Below are 16,746 nucleotides of genomic sequence, written 5' to 3'. Positions count from 1 at the left end.
AATTTTGTGATTTTTCAGTTTTTCGATTCCACAATTTTCTTCAATTTTTCGATACATATTTGAGTTTTGGGATTTTTTAGTATTTCGACTTCTGGATTTTTCGATTTTCAGTTTTTCATTTTTTAAACTTTAGATTTTTCAATTTTTCAATTTTTAAATTTATAGATTTTGTGATTTCTCGAGTTTCCAGTTCTAGATTTCAATTTTTCAATTTTTCGAATTTTTAAATTTTCACTTTTCCACTCCTCGATTTTTCGATTTTTTGATTTTTCGATTTCTTGATGTCTCAGTTTTTGAATTTTACGACGCTTCGATTTGTCGGGTTTTCGACTTTTTACTTTTCGGTTTCTCGATTTTTCGATTTTTGAATTATCCGATTTTTCAATTTTCCAATTTTCTAATTTCGATTTCTCGATTCGCTGATTTTTCAGTTTTTCGATTTTTAAATTTTAGATTTTCGATTTTTTTTTTGATGTTTGATTTCTCCATTTTACAATTTTACGATATTTTCCTTTTCCTGTTTTAAATTTTTCCATTTTTCAGTTCTTCAATATTTTTTAATCTTTCAAATTTTGACTTTTCTGAATTTTCAGTTTTCGTATTTCTCAATTAAACTATTTTTTATTTTCCCATTTCACCATTCTCCAAAGTTTCCATCTTTCATTTCTGCAGTTCTTCAATTTTTCGATTTTTCAGGTTTTTAATTTTTCAATTTTTCGATTTTTTAACTTTGCGATTTTTCGACTTTGCTTTTTGACTTTTCGGTTTCTCAATTTTTCAATTTCCTAATTTTTTGATATTTCGTTCAATTTTGTGATTTTTCAGTTTTTCGATTCTACAATTTTTCTTCTGTTTTTCAATTTTTCGACATTTGAGGTTTGGGATTTTCGACTTTTTACAATTTGGATTTTCAATTTTCCATTTTTAAAATTTTAGGTTTTCCGATTTCTCGAGTTTTCAGTTCTTCTATATTTCAATTTTTCAATTTTCGAAATTTTTTAATTTTCGATTTTCCTATTTTGTTTTAATTTTTCGATATTAATATACTTAAACAATGGTCCTATTAACGTTTTTCCCTTATAGTTCGCATTTCTGATGCGAAAAGAGTGCGGGTTTTTGCACCTAGGTAACCATATTTCGGGGGATTTTAATACAACGAGCACCGGCGTACTGACTTGAACTAAAATTGTTTGATATTGTTTATCCATTAATAAAATTGTGTTCCATTTTACGAAAATAAACAATCACTTTAATGTAATTCTACATGAAAATTATTTGTTTTGCGAATATTACAACGACTTTTTTTAATATCGTTAATGACAACAAACGAATGACTGTATTATAACTTATTAATCTGTTTACTCGAACAAATAATGGTCGAAATAAAAATTACCAAGTACCCACTTAATATAAAACTAAAACAATAAGTCTACCCAAAAGTAATCCATTTCTCGGCTACCGCTCGCGCTAAAAACACACAATGAACGAAAAAGTTTCCCAAAAACTCTTAAATTCAATCAGACCTCTCCTCCTCCAAAGCAGAATTTTCGGTCTGACGACGTTCAACGAAAAAAATTTCAATCAATCAAAACTACACACCTTTTTCAACATTGTATTAGTTGTACTATACTTACCTGCGATTTTTTACTGCATTTACGCTACCGCTATCCAAATAAATTTCGTAATTTACAAAGCCACCAACATAATAATTTTAGTAGCCAACGCAATTTACGTGGCCACTACTTGGATCTGTGCCATCACAAACGGCAACCTACTCATCGATTTTTTGTCAAGATTAATCGACTTCGACACCAAAATCCAAACGATGGGTATCCGCTTGAATTACAAAAAAAGCCACAAGAAAATAATAACGCAAATTTTGGTTAGATACACCATCATCGTTGTTAACGTCGCAGGTTTAGCCTACCTTGCCTTGGAAAATGACGCCGACATGGTAGTAGAATCAATGGCGTACTTCTTAATCGCCGTAAACTCAGCTGTGTGTCACTTAACCTCCACCCTCGTGCTACAACTGAAAGTCCGATTCATCATTCTTAACCGCCAAATCGGCAATTTAATCGAATGTTTCCACAAAAACCAGTCCAAATGTTTGAAATTCAACACAATGGAGCACCTCTTCACTCTCAATAAAATCTGCGCTCTACACCACCACTTGTCGAAACTCGTCAAACTTTTCAACGACATTTTCGGTTTAGTTCTCTTGCTCATGTTCGGTGTGAGCTTCGTCGTTATCGTGATTTCGATCTTCTACCTCACTTCGACTCTACAGTCTACAGTGGTCACTGTTTCCGACGTTTTCAACTCGTTGTTGTCCAACGCCACTTTCATTATTAACACGGTGTACGTCTGCGACGTGTGCTATTCGACGGTGGAAGAAGTGAACAAAACCGGCGAACTCATCCACAAAATAGACACAGAAGACCGCGACGTTCGCGACGAAATCGAAATGTTTTCTTTGCAGATCGCCAACGAGCAAGTGGAGTTCAACGCTGCTGGGTTTTTCCCGATTAACTACACTCTAGTGTTTTCTGTACGTTACAAATTGGGTGAGTTTGGTCTAAATTTTGTGATTTCAGATCGTCGGAGGGGTCACCACTTACATCATAATATTAATCCAATTGTCGAGTAGTCTTGCGAACGCTGAGGCGGAAAGCTACGGGATGTAAACAGATTAAAATAAATATATTGATTTTTTGTCCACACATTATAATCTGTTTTGAAATAAATATTGCTTGATTAAATTGCGGGCGGGTTCTGGGCGACCTTCAAACAAAACGATTAAAACTAATAATTTTTTTTGTAAGAAAAACCCACCTAGCTTGAGTTCTATGTATAAAACTAGCATGATTATGTGACCAGGGACTTTACATTTGCCACTCATCTGCCACACTTGTTTTAAAAGCGCTATAGCTTCATCCAACTGACCCCTTATGGTTTTACAAACGGCTATATTATACTGCATTGTGGCATGAGCTGTGGCCAAATTGTGCGGAAACCACTCTGAAATTAAAAAATAACACAGTCGTGCTAAAATTTGTAACACAGTACAAACTTGGCGGAGGCGACGTTTTTATCCTCTTCTCATCGTTGTCTTCACCTCCTGGCAACTCCAAATTGATGTGTTTGACGTTGTCTGGATTTAAATGTTCCAAAGCCTCTGATATTTTATCCAGAAGAACTAAAGCTTCAGCACAATATAAATGCCCCAGAAGCCTACAACACACGGTTATTTTTTGACACTACTTAAGTATAAAAAAGTACTTGTGGGCTCCTGATAAGCGTGGTTGTTGTAGAAGTTTTTCGGCGTGTTCTAACGCCATAATGTAGTCACCTAGACACAAGGCGACGTATGCACTAGCTGCCAGAATACTGTTTCTGAGACTCATTATACTTTCTGGTGACATAGGGGAAGAAGGGGCCGGGCCTGGGGTACAAGAAGGTACAGGGGGAGTGACTCCTGGTATCAAAAATAAGGGAATGGGAGACGTGTTGTTGTCAGAGGGTAAAAGGGTGGCAGCATTGCGTAAACACAGAGAGGCGAATTCGAGGGAAGGGACTGGAACTGCGTACGATTCACTCTCCGTGCTAAAATAGTTTTTTAATTAAATCCCAAAATATTTTAGTACACAAATACCTGTATTTTTTATCTTTGGATAGCGACGTTGTCAAAATTACTTTTTGTTTGTCTTTGGAGCCTATGACGTCTACAACGATTTCTTTTTGTTTTTTCTGAATGTCAAAGTCGACTTCGTTGGACTGTAACAAAAAATCTGTATAAGGAAATATCGATTTTGCATGTTCTAAATTTCTTGTTGTGAAAAGATGGCTATGTTATGTACATTAAGAACAAAAGGCAAAATATAAGCCCCGCCCACCCACCCTATCTCAATTCTGATGATTTTTTTTTCATTCGTCGTAAGCCGAGGGGTGGAGCTTAATTGTGAAATTTCTATTTTTCTACGAGAAATTAGCTTGTGAAATATGTTCTTAGTGCTCGTGTTATATAACGAAAACTAAATGTATTAATTAAAACCCATCCGTCTCGATCTCAAACGTTATGAATTTTTCATTCGTTGTCAGGCCGAGGGGCGGAGCCTAATTGCAAAATTGATACTTTCGATTCGCTTTTCGATTTTAGGATTTCTCAGTTTTTCGATTTTTATTTTGGAGTTGTTGCATTTTTTAATTTTTTGTTGTCGATTTTTCAGTTTCTCGATTTTTGTTTCGTCAGTTTTTTCAGGTTTCAATGTTATAATTTTTTTTTTGACAGTTTCTCGTTTTTTCCATATTAAGATATTTTTATTTTTTGATTTTTCAATTGTTCATTTTTTTACTTTCGCTATTTTTTCAACATTTGTTCATTTCAATTTTTTGTTGTTGTTCAATGTTTGATTTTTTTTTAATTTTTCAATTTTCGATTTTTTTTAATTTTTCAATTTTCGATTTTTTAATTTTACAGTTTTTCGATGTTTATTCTCACATTCTTCAACTTTTGAATTTTACAATTTGTCGATTTTTAATTAATCAGTTTTCCGATTTTACAATTTCCTTTTTTTCAATTTTTTAAATTTTCAGTTGTTTTTTCAATTATCGAAGTTTTCAGTTTTTCAAGTTTTAAGATTATAATTTTTAAATTTCTCGGTGTTTCAATTTTCGTTTTCTCTATTTCTTATTTTCAATTTTGCATTTGTTCGACTTTTCTGTTTTTTAAATTTTCAGTTTTTTCATTTTTAAGGTTACAATTTTTCCTTTTCCATTGTTGACCTCTTAATTATTCGATTTTGAGTTTTTAATTTTTTGATTTTTCATTTTTTCAGTTCTATAATTTTCCATTTTTTGATTTTTTAAAATTTCGCTTTTAATAAGTTTGTCCTTTGGTTCAAAGATTAAAAAACGAAAAATTGAGAAAATAAAAAATTAAAAATAAAGTACTTCCAACTATGTAATTCTAAGTTGTTTCGTTTCTTCGATTTTTTATTTTCTCAATTCGACATTTTTAAATTTGTTTTTTTTAATTATTAATTTTTCGATTTTTCCATGTTTCGTTTTTACATTTTTCAATTTCTCAATTTTCAAGGTTTCAGTGTTACGAATCTTCGATTTTACGTTTTTATTTTTTTTTGTTAAAATTTACAATTTTGTAATTGTTTCATTTTTAAATTTCCCGATTTTTAATTTTTCACTTTTTTCAAATAATTATCATTAGGATTTTTTTCAAGTGTACAATTCTTAGCTTTTCAATTACCCGATTTTTCAGTTTTTGTATTCTTTCAAATCTTTGATTTCTCGAATTTTTCAATTTTTCCTTGTTTCTTTTTTACAATTTCTTAGTTTTTTAGTTTTCCGGTTTTAATTTTAAAATTTCTAAATTTTGAAATTATTTTTTTTTGTATTCTTGATTAATTTATCGAAGTTTTTGTTTCTCGTTTTTTCAATTTTTCACTTTCTCGATTTTCAATTAATCAGGGTTTTCAGGTTTCAATATTACAATTTTTCGATTTTTCTTTTTTTTTTCTTTATTTTTTCAATTCTTCAATATCTCAGTTTTTAATTGTTGGGGTTTTCAGTGTTTCTTTTTCGATTTTTCAATTTTTAATTTTTTGATTTCTCATTTTTTCAGATTTTTGTTGTTGCATTTTTTAATTTTTTGTTGTCGATTTTTCCATTTTAAGATATTTTGATTTTTCGATTGTTAATTTTTTCGTTATCCGATTTTTTACTTTCGCTATTTTTTCCACATTTCGGATTTCATTTTTTTTTATTGTTCAATGTTTGATTTTTTCAATTTTTCAATTTTCGATTTTTTTCAATTTTTCAATTTTCGATTTTTTAATTTTACAGTTTTTCCATGTTTATTCTGACATTCTTCAACTTTCGAATTTTACAATTTCCTTTTTTTCAATTTTTCAAATTTTCAGTTGTTTTTTCAATTATCGAAGTTTTCAATTTTTCAAGTTTTAAGATTATAATTTTTAAATTTCTCGGTGTTTCAATTTTCGTTTTCTCTATTTCTTATTTTCAATTTTGCATTTGTTCGACTTTTCTGTTTTTTAAATTTTCAGTTTTTTCATTTTTAAGGTTACAATTTTTCCTTTTCCATTGTTGACCTCTTAATTATTCGATTTTGAGTTTTTAATTTTTTGATTTTTCATTTTTTCAGTTCTATAATTTTCCATTTTTTTGATTTTTTAAAATTTCGCTTTTAATAAGTTTGTCCTTTGGTTCAAAAATTAAAAAACGAAAAATTGAGAAAATGAAAAATTAAAAATAAAGTACTTCCAACTATGTAATTCTAAGTTGTTTCGTTTCTTCGATTTTTTATTTTCTCAATTCGACATTTTTAAATTTGTTTTTTTTAATTATTAATTTTTCGATTTTTCCATGTTTCGTTTTTACATTTTTCAATTTCTCAATTTTCAAGGTTTCAGTGTTACGAATCTTCGATTTTACGTTTTTATTTTTTTTTTTCAAATTTACAATTTTGTAATTGTTTCATTTTTAAATTTCCCGATTTTTAATTTTTCACTTTTTTCAAATAATTATCATTAGGATTTTTTTCAAGTGTACAATTCTTAGCTTTTCAATTACCCGATTTTTCAGTTTCTGTATTCTTTCAAATCTTTGATTTCTCGAATTTTTCTATTTTTCCTTGTTTCTTTTTTACAATTTCTTAATTTTTTAGTTTTCCGGTTTTAATTTTAAAATTTCTAAATTTTGAAATTATTTTTTTTTTGTATTTTTGATTAATTTATAGAAGTTTTTGTTTCTCGTTTTTTCAATTTTTCACTTTCTCGATTTTCAATTAATCAGGGTTTTCAGGTTTCAATATTACAATTTTTCGATTTTTCTTTTTTTTTCTTTATTTTTTTCAATTCTTCAATATCTCAATTTTTAAATTGCTGGGGTTTTCAGTGTTTCTTTTTCGATTTTTCAATTTTTAATTTTTTGAATTCTCATTTTTTCAGATTTTTTGATTTTTTTAAATTTCGGTTTTTATAAATTTGTCCTTTTGTTGAAAAATTAAAAGACGAAAAATTAAGAAAATAAAAAATTTAAAATAAAGTACTTCCAAGTAGGAAATTCCAAATTATTTTGCTTCTTTGATTTTTTGATTTCACAGTTTTTCGATTTTTGATTCGTCAGTTTTTTTCAGGTTTCAATGTTACAATTTTTAGATTTGACAGTTTCTCGTTTTTTCCATTTTAAGATATTTTAATTTTTTGATTTTTCGATTGTTGATTTTTTCGTTATCCGATTTTTTACTTTCGCTATTTTTTCAACATTTCGGTATTTCAATTTTTTGTTGTTGTTCAATTTTTTCGATTTTTCAATTTTCGATTTTTTAATTTTACAGTTTTTCGATGTTTATTTTGATATTGTTTAACTTCTGAATTTTACAATTTGTCGATTTTTCGATTTCTAGAAAATTTTGTTTTCCGTATTTTTCTATTTCTCGATTTTTAATTAATCAGTTTTTCGAATTTACAGTTTCTTTTTTCAATTATCGAAGTTTTCAGTTTCTCAAGTTTTAAGATCACAATTTTTAAATTTCTCGGCGTTTCAAGTTTCGTTTTCTCTATTTTTGATTTTCAATTTTGCATTTATTCGATTTCTCAATTTTTAAATTGTTCGGTTTTTCATTTTTTTAGTTCTACAATTTTACATTTTTTTGATTTTTTAAAATTTCGCTTTTAATAAGTTTTTCCTTTGGTTGAAAAATTAAAAAAAAAAACAAAAATTGAGAAAATGAAAAATTAAAAATAAAGTACTATCAACTATGTAATTCCAAGTTGTTTCGTTTCTTCGACTTTTTATTTTCTCAATTCGACATTTTTAAATTTTTGTTTTTTTTTAATTGTTAATTTTTCGATTTTTCCGTGTTTCGTTTTTGCATTTTTCGATTTCTCGATTTTTCAGTTTTTCGATTTTCATTGTTTTTATTTTTCAGTAAAATTTTTGTATGTTTCGATTTTTTAATTTGCAGATATGTATTTTAATTTTGCGATTTCCCATCTTTTTACAGTTTTTCGTTTTTTCGATTTTTCAATTCCTCAATTTTTAAAGTTTTAATGTTACAAATTTTCGATTTTACGTTTTTATTTTTTTTTCAAATTTACAATTTTGTAATTGTTTCATTTTTAAATTTCCCGATTTTTAATTTTTCACTTTTTTCAAATAATTATTATTAGGATTTTTTTTCAAGTGTACAATTCTTAGCTTTTCAATTACCCGATTTTTCACTTTCTGTATTCTTTCAAATCTTTGATTTCTCGGTTTTTAAATTATTCAATTTTTCCATGTTTCTTTTTTACAATTTCTTAATTTTCTAGATTTCCGGTTTTAATTTTAAAATTTCTAAATTTTGAAATTACTTTTTTTTCTATTCTTGATTAATTCGAAGTTTTTGTTTCTCGTTTTTCCAATTTTTCACTTTCTCGATTTTCAATTAATCAGGGTTTTCAGGTTTCAATATTACAATTTTTCGATTTTTCTTTTTTTTTCTTTATTTTTTCAATTCTTCAATATCTCAATTTTTAAATTGTTGGGGTTTTCAGTGTTTCTTTTTCGATTTTTCAATTTTTAATTTTTTGATTTCTCATTTTTTCAGATTTTTTGATTTTTTTAAATTTCGGTTTTTATAAATTTGTCCTTTTGTTGAAAAATTAAAAAACGAAAAATTAAGAAAATAAAAAATAAAAAATAAAGTACTTCCAAGTAGGAAATTCCAAATTATTTTGCTTCTTCGATTTTTTGATTTCTCAGTTTTTCGATTTTTATTTTAGAGTTGTTGCATTTTTTAATTTTTTGTTGTCGATTTCTCGTTTTCTCGATTTTTGTTTCGTCAGTTTTTTTCAGGTTTCAATGTTACAATTTTTAGATTTGACAGTTTCTCGTTTTTTCCATTTTAAGATATTTTCATTTTTTGATTTTTCGATTGTTGATTTTTTCGTTATCCGATTTTTTACTTTCGCTATTTTTTCAACATTTCGGTATTTCAATTTTTTGTTGTTGTTCAATGTTTCATTTTTTTCGATTTTTCAATTTTCGATTTTTTAATTTTACAGTTTTTCGATGTTTATTTTGATATTGTTTAACTTCTGAATTTTACAATTTGTCGATTTTTCTATTTCTAGAAAATTTTGTTTTCCGTATTTTTCTATTTCTCGATTTTTAATTAATCAGGTTTTCGATTTTACAGTTTCTTTTCCAATTTTCCAAATTTTCAGTTTTTTCGGTTACCGAAGTTTTAAGATTACAATTTTTAAATTTCTCGGGGTTTCTAGTTTCGTTTTCTCTATTTTTGATTTTTAATTTTGCATTTGTCGACTTTTCTGTTTTTTAAATTTTCAGTTTTTTCATTTTTAAGGTTACAATTTTTCCTTTTTCAATTGTTGGCCTCTTAATTATTCGATTTTGAGTTTCTTTATTTTTGTAGTTCTCCGATTTCTCAATTTTTAAATTGTTCGGTTTTCAATGTTTCTTTTTTGATTTTTCATTTTTTCAGATCTACAATTTTCCATTTTTTTGATTTTTTAAAATTTCGCTTTTAATAAGTTTGTCCTTTTGTTGAAAAATTAAAAAACGAAAAATTGAGAAAATGAAAAATTAAAAATAAAGTAGGTGCTTCCAACTATGTAATTCCAAGTTGTTTCGTTTCTTCGATTTTTTATTTTCTCAATACGACATTTTTAAATTTTTGTTTTTTTTAATTGTTAATTTTTCGATTTCTCGATGTTTCAGTTTTTCGATTTTCATTATGATTTTTATTTTTCAGTAAAATTTTTGTATGTTTCGATTTTTAATTTGCAGATATTTTAATTTTGCGATTTTCCAAGTTGTTTTTTAATTTTTCCATCTTTTTACAGTTTTTCGTTTTTTCGATTTTTCAATTTCTCAATTTTTAAGGTTACTCAGTGTTACAAATTTTCGATTTTACGTTTTTATTTTTTTTTTAAATTTGCAATTTTGTAATTGTTTCATTTTTAAATTTCCCGATTTTTAATTTTTCACTTTTTTCAAATAATTATTATTAGGATTTTTTTCAAGTGTACAATTTTTGGCTTTTCAATTACCCGATTTTTCAGTTTCTGTATTCTTTCAAATCCTTGATTTCTCGGTTTTTAAATTTTTCGGGTTTTCAGTGTTTCGTCTTTTCGATGTTACAATTTTTCAATTTTGCCATGTTTCTTTTTTACAATTTCTTAATTTTTGAAATTATTTTTTTTTTTTGTATTTTTGACTATTTAATTTATAGAAGTTTTTGTTTTTTGTTTTTTCAATTTTTCACTTTCAGGGTTTTCTAGTTTCAATATTACAATTTTTAAATTGTTGGGGTTTTCAGTGTTTTTTTTTCGATTTTTCAGTTTTTAATTTTTTGATTTTTCAATTTTTCGGTGTTACAATTTTCCGATCTTTTTATTTTTTTAAATTTCAGTTTTAATAAATTTGTCCTTCTGTTGAAAAATTAAAAAACGAAAAATTGAGAAAATAAAAAATTAAAAATAAAGTACTTCCAAGTAGGTAATTCCAAATCATTTTGTTTCTTCAATTTTTTGATTTCTCAATTCGAGATTTTTATATTTTTCGTTTTTTTAATTGACAATTTTTCGAATTTTCCGTGTTTCGATTTCTCCATTTTTTAGTTTTTCGATTTTCATTATGAAATTGTTGCATTTTTCAGTAAAATTTTTGTATTTTTCGATTTTCTATCATTTTTTCAGGTTTCAGTGGTACAAAATTTCGATTTTACAGTTTCTATCTTTTTCTCAGTTGTTCCATTTTTTAATTGTTTTTTCCTTACCCAATTTTCAGTTTGCCTATTTTTTCAATTTTTCGATATTTCAAGTTTGGTTTTCAATTTTTGATTTTCAATTTTTCATTTCTTCAATTTTTCCATTTTTAATTTTTTTTTTCAAATTTACAATTTTGTAATTGTTTCATTTTTAAATTTGTCGATTTTTAATTTTTCGCTTTTTTCAAATAATTATTAGGGTTTTTATTATTCAGTTTTTGACTTTTCCATTTTCCGATTTATCAGTTTCTGTATTTTTTCAATTTTTCGATTACTCAACTTTTAAATTTTTCGGTTTTACAGTGTATCGTTTTTTTGATGTTACAATTTCTTAATTTTTTAGTTTTCCGGTTTTCATTTTAAAATTTCTGAATTTTTAAATTATTTTTTTTTTGTATTTTTGATTGTTTAATTTATAGAAGTTTTTGTTTTTCGTTTCTTTCACTGTCTCGATTTTTAATTAATCAGAGTTTTCAGGTTTCAATATTATAATTTTTCGATTTTTCAATTGTTTTTTTAATTATCCCATTGTTCAATTTCCCAATTTTTTCATTTTTCGATTTTTCAATTTTTCAATTTTTCGATATTTCAAGTTTCATTTTTCAGTTTGTAAGTCTCAGTTTTGGGTTTTTTCAAGTTTTTTATATTTTTTCAATTCTTCGATTTTTCAATTCAATTCAAAATTTCGGTTTCAATAAATTTGTCCTTTTGTTGAACAATTAAAAAATGCCAATTCGAGAAAATGAAGAATAAAAATTGAGAATTTGAAAAACTGTATATATTATCCAATTCAATTTCTCAATTTTTTCACTTTTCTATTTTTCAATTTTTCGATATTTCAAGATTCATTTAAAATCTTTGGATTTTAAAATTAAAAATTTTTTGATTTTTGATTATTTAATTTATAGAAATTTTTGTTTTTCGTTTTTTCAATTTTTCAATTTCACGATTTTTAGTTGTTGCATTTTTTTAATGTTTCGGTGTTAGTTATTCGATTTTGCTAAATTTTATTTTGATTAAAATCAAAAACTTAAAAACTTTAAAATTGAAAAATTGCAAAATTGTTTCGTTTTTCGATTTTTTGATGTTTCAATTTAGGGATTTTTTATTTTTTTGTTTTTCCAATTTTTCAATTACCGATTCTTACCTCCTTAGTTGTCATTATGCAGCACTCAGCTAACCTCATCCACAGCCGCGCATTCCTGTGGTACCTCCTGACTGCAATAATCAAACAATCAAAAGCCTGCGTCGGCCTCTTGGCATGCAACAACGAAACCCCTAAATTATACATAAGTTCGTGGTATTTTGAACCACCCAGTATATGTAAAGTCTTCTCCTCGCTTTTCCCGTCTTTCTTAACACAGTTCGTCAGCGCCATATCCTCTTTCAGAGCCAACTGGAAATAATGACACGCTAAATTCGGCTTGCCCATGGCGTGGTGAATAACACCCATGTTATTATAAAACATGACATCAGAAGATTCCCCACATTCATTATACACCAAACAATTTTTAGGTACAGAGCCTAAAAGTTTCTGCGCTTCTACTAAATTTCCTTTCAGGTATTCTAAATTAGACCCTAGGAACATAGCTTCTACGTTTTGCTTGTCTTTCAACAACAAGCTGATTTCTTTATGCGCAACGTCCAAATTGTGGTTCATTAAATAGCACCGAATTTTGTATCTGTTGAGCTTCTTTTTGAACTCTTCCATCGCCGGATCCAGCGGCTGCGTTTTCTTGGTGTCTTTCTCTTTGACGCTTTTGTCCAGAATTTTAATATTGGGGTTGCCGTTGATCAAATGGTTTTCTAAATAGTTTATCAAGCTGATGGCTTTGTCACTCTGGCGCACGCACAATTGGAGCTCGATTGCGAAAAGACTGACCTGTTTGGCCAGCGCGTCATCTACAAATTCACCATCAAAAACACACAAATCAATAAATTGACTCACCCATCGGTTCTATGAACTTGTACACTCGATCCATAATATAAATCGCGTTCGTGTATTGTCGCTGATGGTACAACAAAATCGCCTGATTATAGTGAACGATACATTGGTCCACATCGTCGAGTTTTTCCACACGAATTTTGAACTGAAAATTAGCGTCAGTATTAATACAACACTTATGGTCACTATTTTCGTTACCTGGTTGCAAATTGAGGTTAAGCTTTTCTGGAATGCGTCGGTTTTTTTAAAATCGCTCTTGCAATACTCCACCAAGGCTTTGTTATGCGCGACTTTAAAATCGTGCGTTCTGGTGTCTAGTTTGTTGATGAATTGCAAAGCGCCACCGTAATTGTTTCTAAAACGAAAAAAATTGTGGTTGGCTTCGGTACTACAAATTCGCTTACTTTTTATATTCGTTTAGGGTGTTTTGGGCGTATTCTTGCTCTTGGTCGGTCACAGTGTCGGTGGTTCTTTCAATTTCTTCTTTTTCAGACATTTTCGGTTTAAATTGTTGTTGTTCTTGTCAGATGATATCACAGTTGTTGTCACACCTTTTGAGGTTAGGTATAGATGGGTGGTTTCTTCGTGGTTTCTTCTCAAAGAATGACCATTGAGATGAAACTAGAAACGGCTATTATCCAAAAACTGAAATGTAATACGATTTTGTAACTTTTTTAGATTTATATTTGAAATTATAATAAAATTCTAAATATTTATATGCAACATTGACAACACGTCTGCATAATGGGTTGCTAATACCATAGATTAATATAGATGCGACATGCAGGCTGATTTTGCAAAACCACCCTTATTGACATTGGAGTCCTCAACCGCCAAAGACAAGCGCCAAATTTAAATAGTCGATGTCAATAAAAAACTTGTTTCACTACAACTCGTCGCCTGAGAACTTGTTTGATCTACAGACCAGAGCGCGCTCAGGCCAATGTCGACTCTAAGCGTTCAGAAGCGATTTGGTTAGTTTGGACTATAATTTCTGCGGGAAATAGTTGTTTGGTCGGTTTTTATAACGACTAAATGAATATTTTTGATACATATTTAAATGATTTTACATATTTTGTTTAACTAAGAATTAATTCATTATTCGTGTTTTATATTAGCAAAACGTCTTAAAGTATAGTAGATTGTTTTATTAGGATTAAAAGTGCCATTTTTTGCGACGAGCAAATTTTGCATTTGCGAGGCGGAGCGAAGCGAAGCCGAGCGGATGCAAAATTGCGAGTCAAAAACTGACTTTTAATCCGAATGAAACATACTACTTTTTCGCCAGCCAAAAAGTAAATCTCAAAAAAATTTTAACTTTTTAAGGCTAGGATTAAAAAAAAAAATTAATGCTAGGATTAAAAAGGCAAAAATGACGTTGTTACTTTAGTAACGCAACTTTTTTTTACTCTCACAAAAACGTCAAGTTTTCCGTCCAAAATTGACGTTAAAAGTGACATCTTTTAAGACGGCTGGCGAAAAAGAATATTTTTGAAACCGTAATAACCCAATGGATTTTTTCGGGAAAATGTTTTGGAAACACTGTGTTCTATTTTGCTATTTTGTATGAATTTTTAAATGTTTTTACTGACAATTTTTGTGGTTGTTTTGGATACACTCTCTGATATTATCAGTAAGAAAAAAAAAAAATGAAAATTCAAAATAATCGAGAAATCGAGAAATCTAATAATCGAAAATCGAAACATTAAAAAATCGTAAAACCGAAATATCGAATAACTAAAAATCTAAAAATGAATCATCTAAAAATCGAAAAATGTAAAATTCAAAAATCTAAAATTTAAAAACCGAATAACGAAAAATCGAAACTCCCAAATTTAAAAAATCGGATAACTGAAAAATCGAAAAATCGAAAGGTTAAAAATTGAACCATTTATAAGTTGAGAAATTGACAATCAAAATATCGAAAAATCCAAATCTCGATAAATCGAGATATCAAAAAACTTAAAAATTGGAAAAATTGAAAAATTGAGCGATTGAAAGATCAAAAGAACGAGAAATCGAAAAGTGATGAAGTCGAAAAATCGAAAAATAGAGAAATCGACAAACAAAAAGTTAAAAGTTGAAAAATTGGAAAAGCGGAAAAATGAAAAAAAAAAACGAAAAAATGGAAAACTGGAAAAACTGAGAAACCGAAATAGGCCAAAATAAAATATTGAAGAACTGATATCGAAAACCTGAACAATCAAATCTCGATAAATCGGGAATGAAAAATTAACAAATCGAAAAATTGAAAAACAGAACATCTAAAACCAGGAAGTCGAAAAATCGAAAGTTAAGAAATATTGAAAAATAAAAATATCAAAAGATTGAAAAATCTAACATTAAAAAAATCCAAAAATTGAAAAATCGAAAAAGTAAAAAGGTAGACACATCGAAAAATCCAGAAGTCAAAAATAAAAAAGCCGAAGAATTGAATTATTGAAAAATCCTAAAACTGAAATATCTAAAAACTGAAAAATCGAAAAACCAAAAAAGTGAAGTCGAAAAGTAAATCGAAAAATTGAAAAATCAAAAACCTGAAAAATCAAAAAATTAAAGAACTGAAGAACAGGAAAATCGCAACAGTCGAAGGTCAAGAAATGGGAAAATCAAACTATCGATTAATTGAAAAATCGAAAAATTGAGAGTTTATGAAAGTCAAATTTGAAAAAAATCGAAAATTTGACAAAATGACAACTGAAAAACAGAAAATCTAAAACCGGGAAGTCGAATAATCAAAAGAAAAAGAAATCGAAACATTTGCAAATTTCGAAAACTTGAAAAATTCAAATATCGAAGAACTGATCTGAAAAATCGAGAAATCGAAAAATCTAAAATTTTAAAAATTAAAAAATCCAAAAATTGAAAAATCGAAAAAGTAAAATAATCAACACATCGAAAAATCCAGGAACCAAAAATCGAAAAGTCGAAGAATCGAAAAATTGAAAAATCCCGAAACTCAGATATCGAAAAACTGAAAAATGAAAGAGCAACTGAAAAATGGAAAACCTGAAAAATCCGGAAACTGAAATATCCAAAAACTGAGAACCTAAAAAGTCGAAAAATTGAACAATCGAAAAATCCAAAAAGTGAAGTCGAAAAATCGAAACTTTAAAAAAACTAAAACATGAAAAATAGAAAAATTAAAGAATTGAAGAACAGGAATATCGAAACCCTCGAAAGTCAAGAAATGGGAAAATCAAAACATTGATTAATTGAAAGATCGAAAAATTGACAGTTTATAAATGTCAAATTGAAAATTTGAAAAAACGACAATTGAAAAACAGAAAAAACCGGGAAGTCGAAAATCGATAGATTAAGAAGTCAAAACATTTGAAAAATTCGAAAACATGAAAAACGGAAATATCGAAGAACTGAAATAAAAAATCGAGAAATCGAAAAATCTAGAATTTTAAATATTGAAAAATTAAAATATCAAGAAACTGAAAATTCTAAAATTTCAAAATCGAAAAATTGAAAAAAAGACAATTGAAAAACAGAAAATCCAAAACCGGAAAGTCGAAAAATCGAAAGATTAAGAAATCGAAACATTTGAAAAATTGAAATATGGAAGAAGTGAAATGAAAAATCGAGATATCGAAAAATCTAAAATTTTAAATATTGAAAAATTAAAATATCAAAAAATTGAGAAATCTAAAATTTAAAAATCGAAAAAGTAAAAAGTCGACACATCGAAAAATCCAGAAGCCAAAAATGGAAAAGTCGATGAACAGAAATATTGAAAAATCGCAAAACTGAAAAATGAAAGAAAAACTGACGAATCGAAAAACGGAAAAATCCCAAAACTGAAATATCCAAAAACTGAGAATCTAAAGAAACGAAAAATTGAGAAATAAAAATCAAGAAGTGAAGACGAAATATCAAAACCTTAAAAAAATCGAAAAATTGAAAAATCAAAAACCTGCAAAATCGTAAGATCGAAAAATTGAATAACAAGTAAACTGAAAAATCCCAAAACTGAAATGTC

The 16,746-nt window shown here is 27.7% G+C and overlaps 2 protein-coding genes across 2 annotated transcripts; one reads left to right on the top strand and one right to left on the bottom strand.

The window, feature by feature from the left end:
- The first annotated feature begins 1,480 nt into the window (after positions 1 to 1,480).
- LOC135126293 (putative gustatory receptor 28b) lies at positions 1,481 to 2,716 on the top strand. The gene is made up of 2 exons (XM_064052230.1): positions 1,481 to 2,551; positions 2,598 to 2,716. The coding sequence occupies exons 1-2, from the start codon at positions 1,481 to 1,483 to the stop codon at positions 2,685 to 2,687; spliced, it is 1,161 nt and encodes a 386-aa protein (XP_063908300.1). The 3' UTR covers positions 2,688 to 2,716.
- On the bottom strand, positions 2,689 to 13,474 carry LOC135126292 (CCR4-NOT transcription complex subunit 10-like). The gene is made up of 9 exons (XM_064052229.1): positions 13,163 to 13,474; positions 12,957 to 13,113; positions 12,762 to 12,903; positions 11,961 to 12,715; positions 3,656 to 3,777; positions 3,283 to 3,606; positions 3,074 to 3,234; positions 2,836 to 3,021; positions 2,689 to 2,784 (listed from the first exon to the last, which is right to left on the bottom strand). The coding sequence occupies exons 1-9, from the start codon at positions 13,252 to 13,254 to the stop codon at positions 2,726 to 2,728; spliced, it is 1,998 nt and encodes a 665-aa protein (XP_063908299.1). The 5' UTR covers positions 13,255 to 13,474; the 3' UTR covers positions 2,689 to 2,725.
- Positions 13,475 to 16,746: the final 3,272 nt, after the last annotated feature.

This window comes from Zophobas morio, unplaced genomic scaffold, assembly GCF_036711695.1.
Source record: "Zophobas morio isolate AGI-343-1 ecotype UQ-CSIRO unplaced genomic scaffold, CSIRO_AGI_Zmor_V1 ptg000010l, whole genome shotgun sequence".
NCBI lineage: Eukaryota > Metazoa > Arthropoda > Insecta > Coleoptera > Tenebrionidae > Zophobas > Zophobas morio.
This window is presented reverse-complemented; position numbering and strand designations above follow the sequence as displayed.

Coding starts and splice junctions, on each gene's coding strand:
- LOC135126293 (XM_064052230.1), top strand. CDS start 1,481: ATGAACGAAAAAGTTTCCCAAAAACTCTTAAATTCAATCAGACCTCTC. Junction 2,552..2,597: donor ACTACACTCTAGTGTTTTCT/GTACGTTACAAA, acceptor TTGTGATTTCAG/ATCGTCGGAGGGGTCACCAC.
- LOC135126292 (XM_064052229.1), bottom strand. CDS start 13,254: ATGTCTGAAAAAGAAGAAATTGAAAGAACCACCGACACTGTGACCGAC. Junction 13,114..13,162: donor ACCCTAAACGAATATAAAAA/GTAAGCGAATTT, acceptor TTTTCGTTTTAG/AAACAATTACGGTGGCGCTT. Junction 3,607..3,655: donor TCCAAAGATAAAAAATACAG/GTATTTGTGTAC, acceptor AAACTATTTTAG/CACGGAGAGTGAATCGTACG.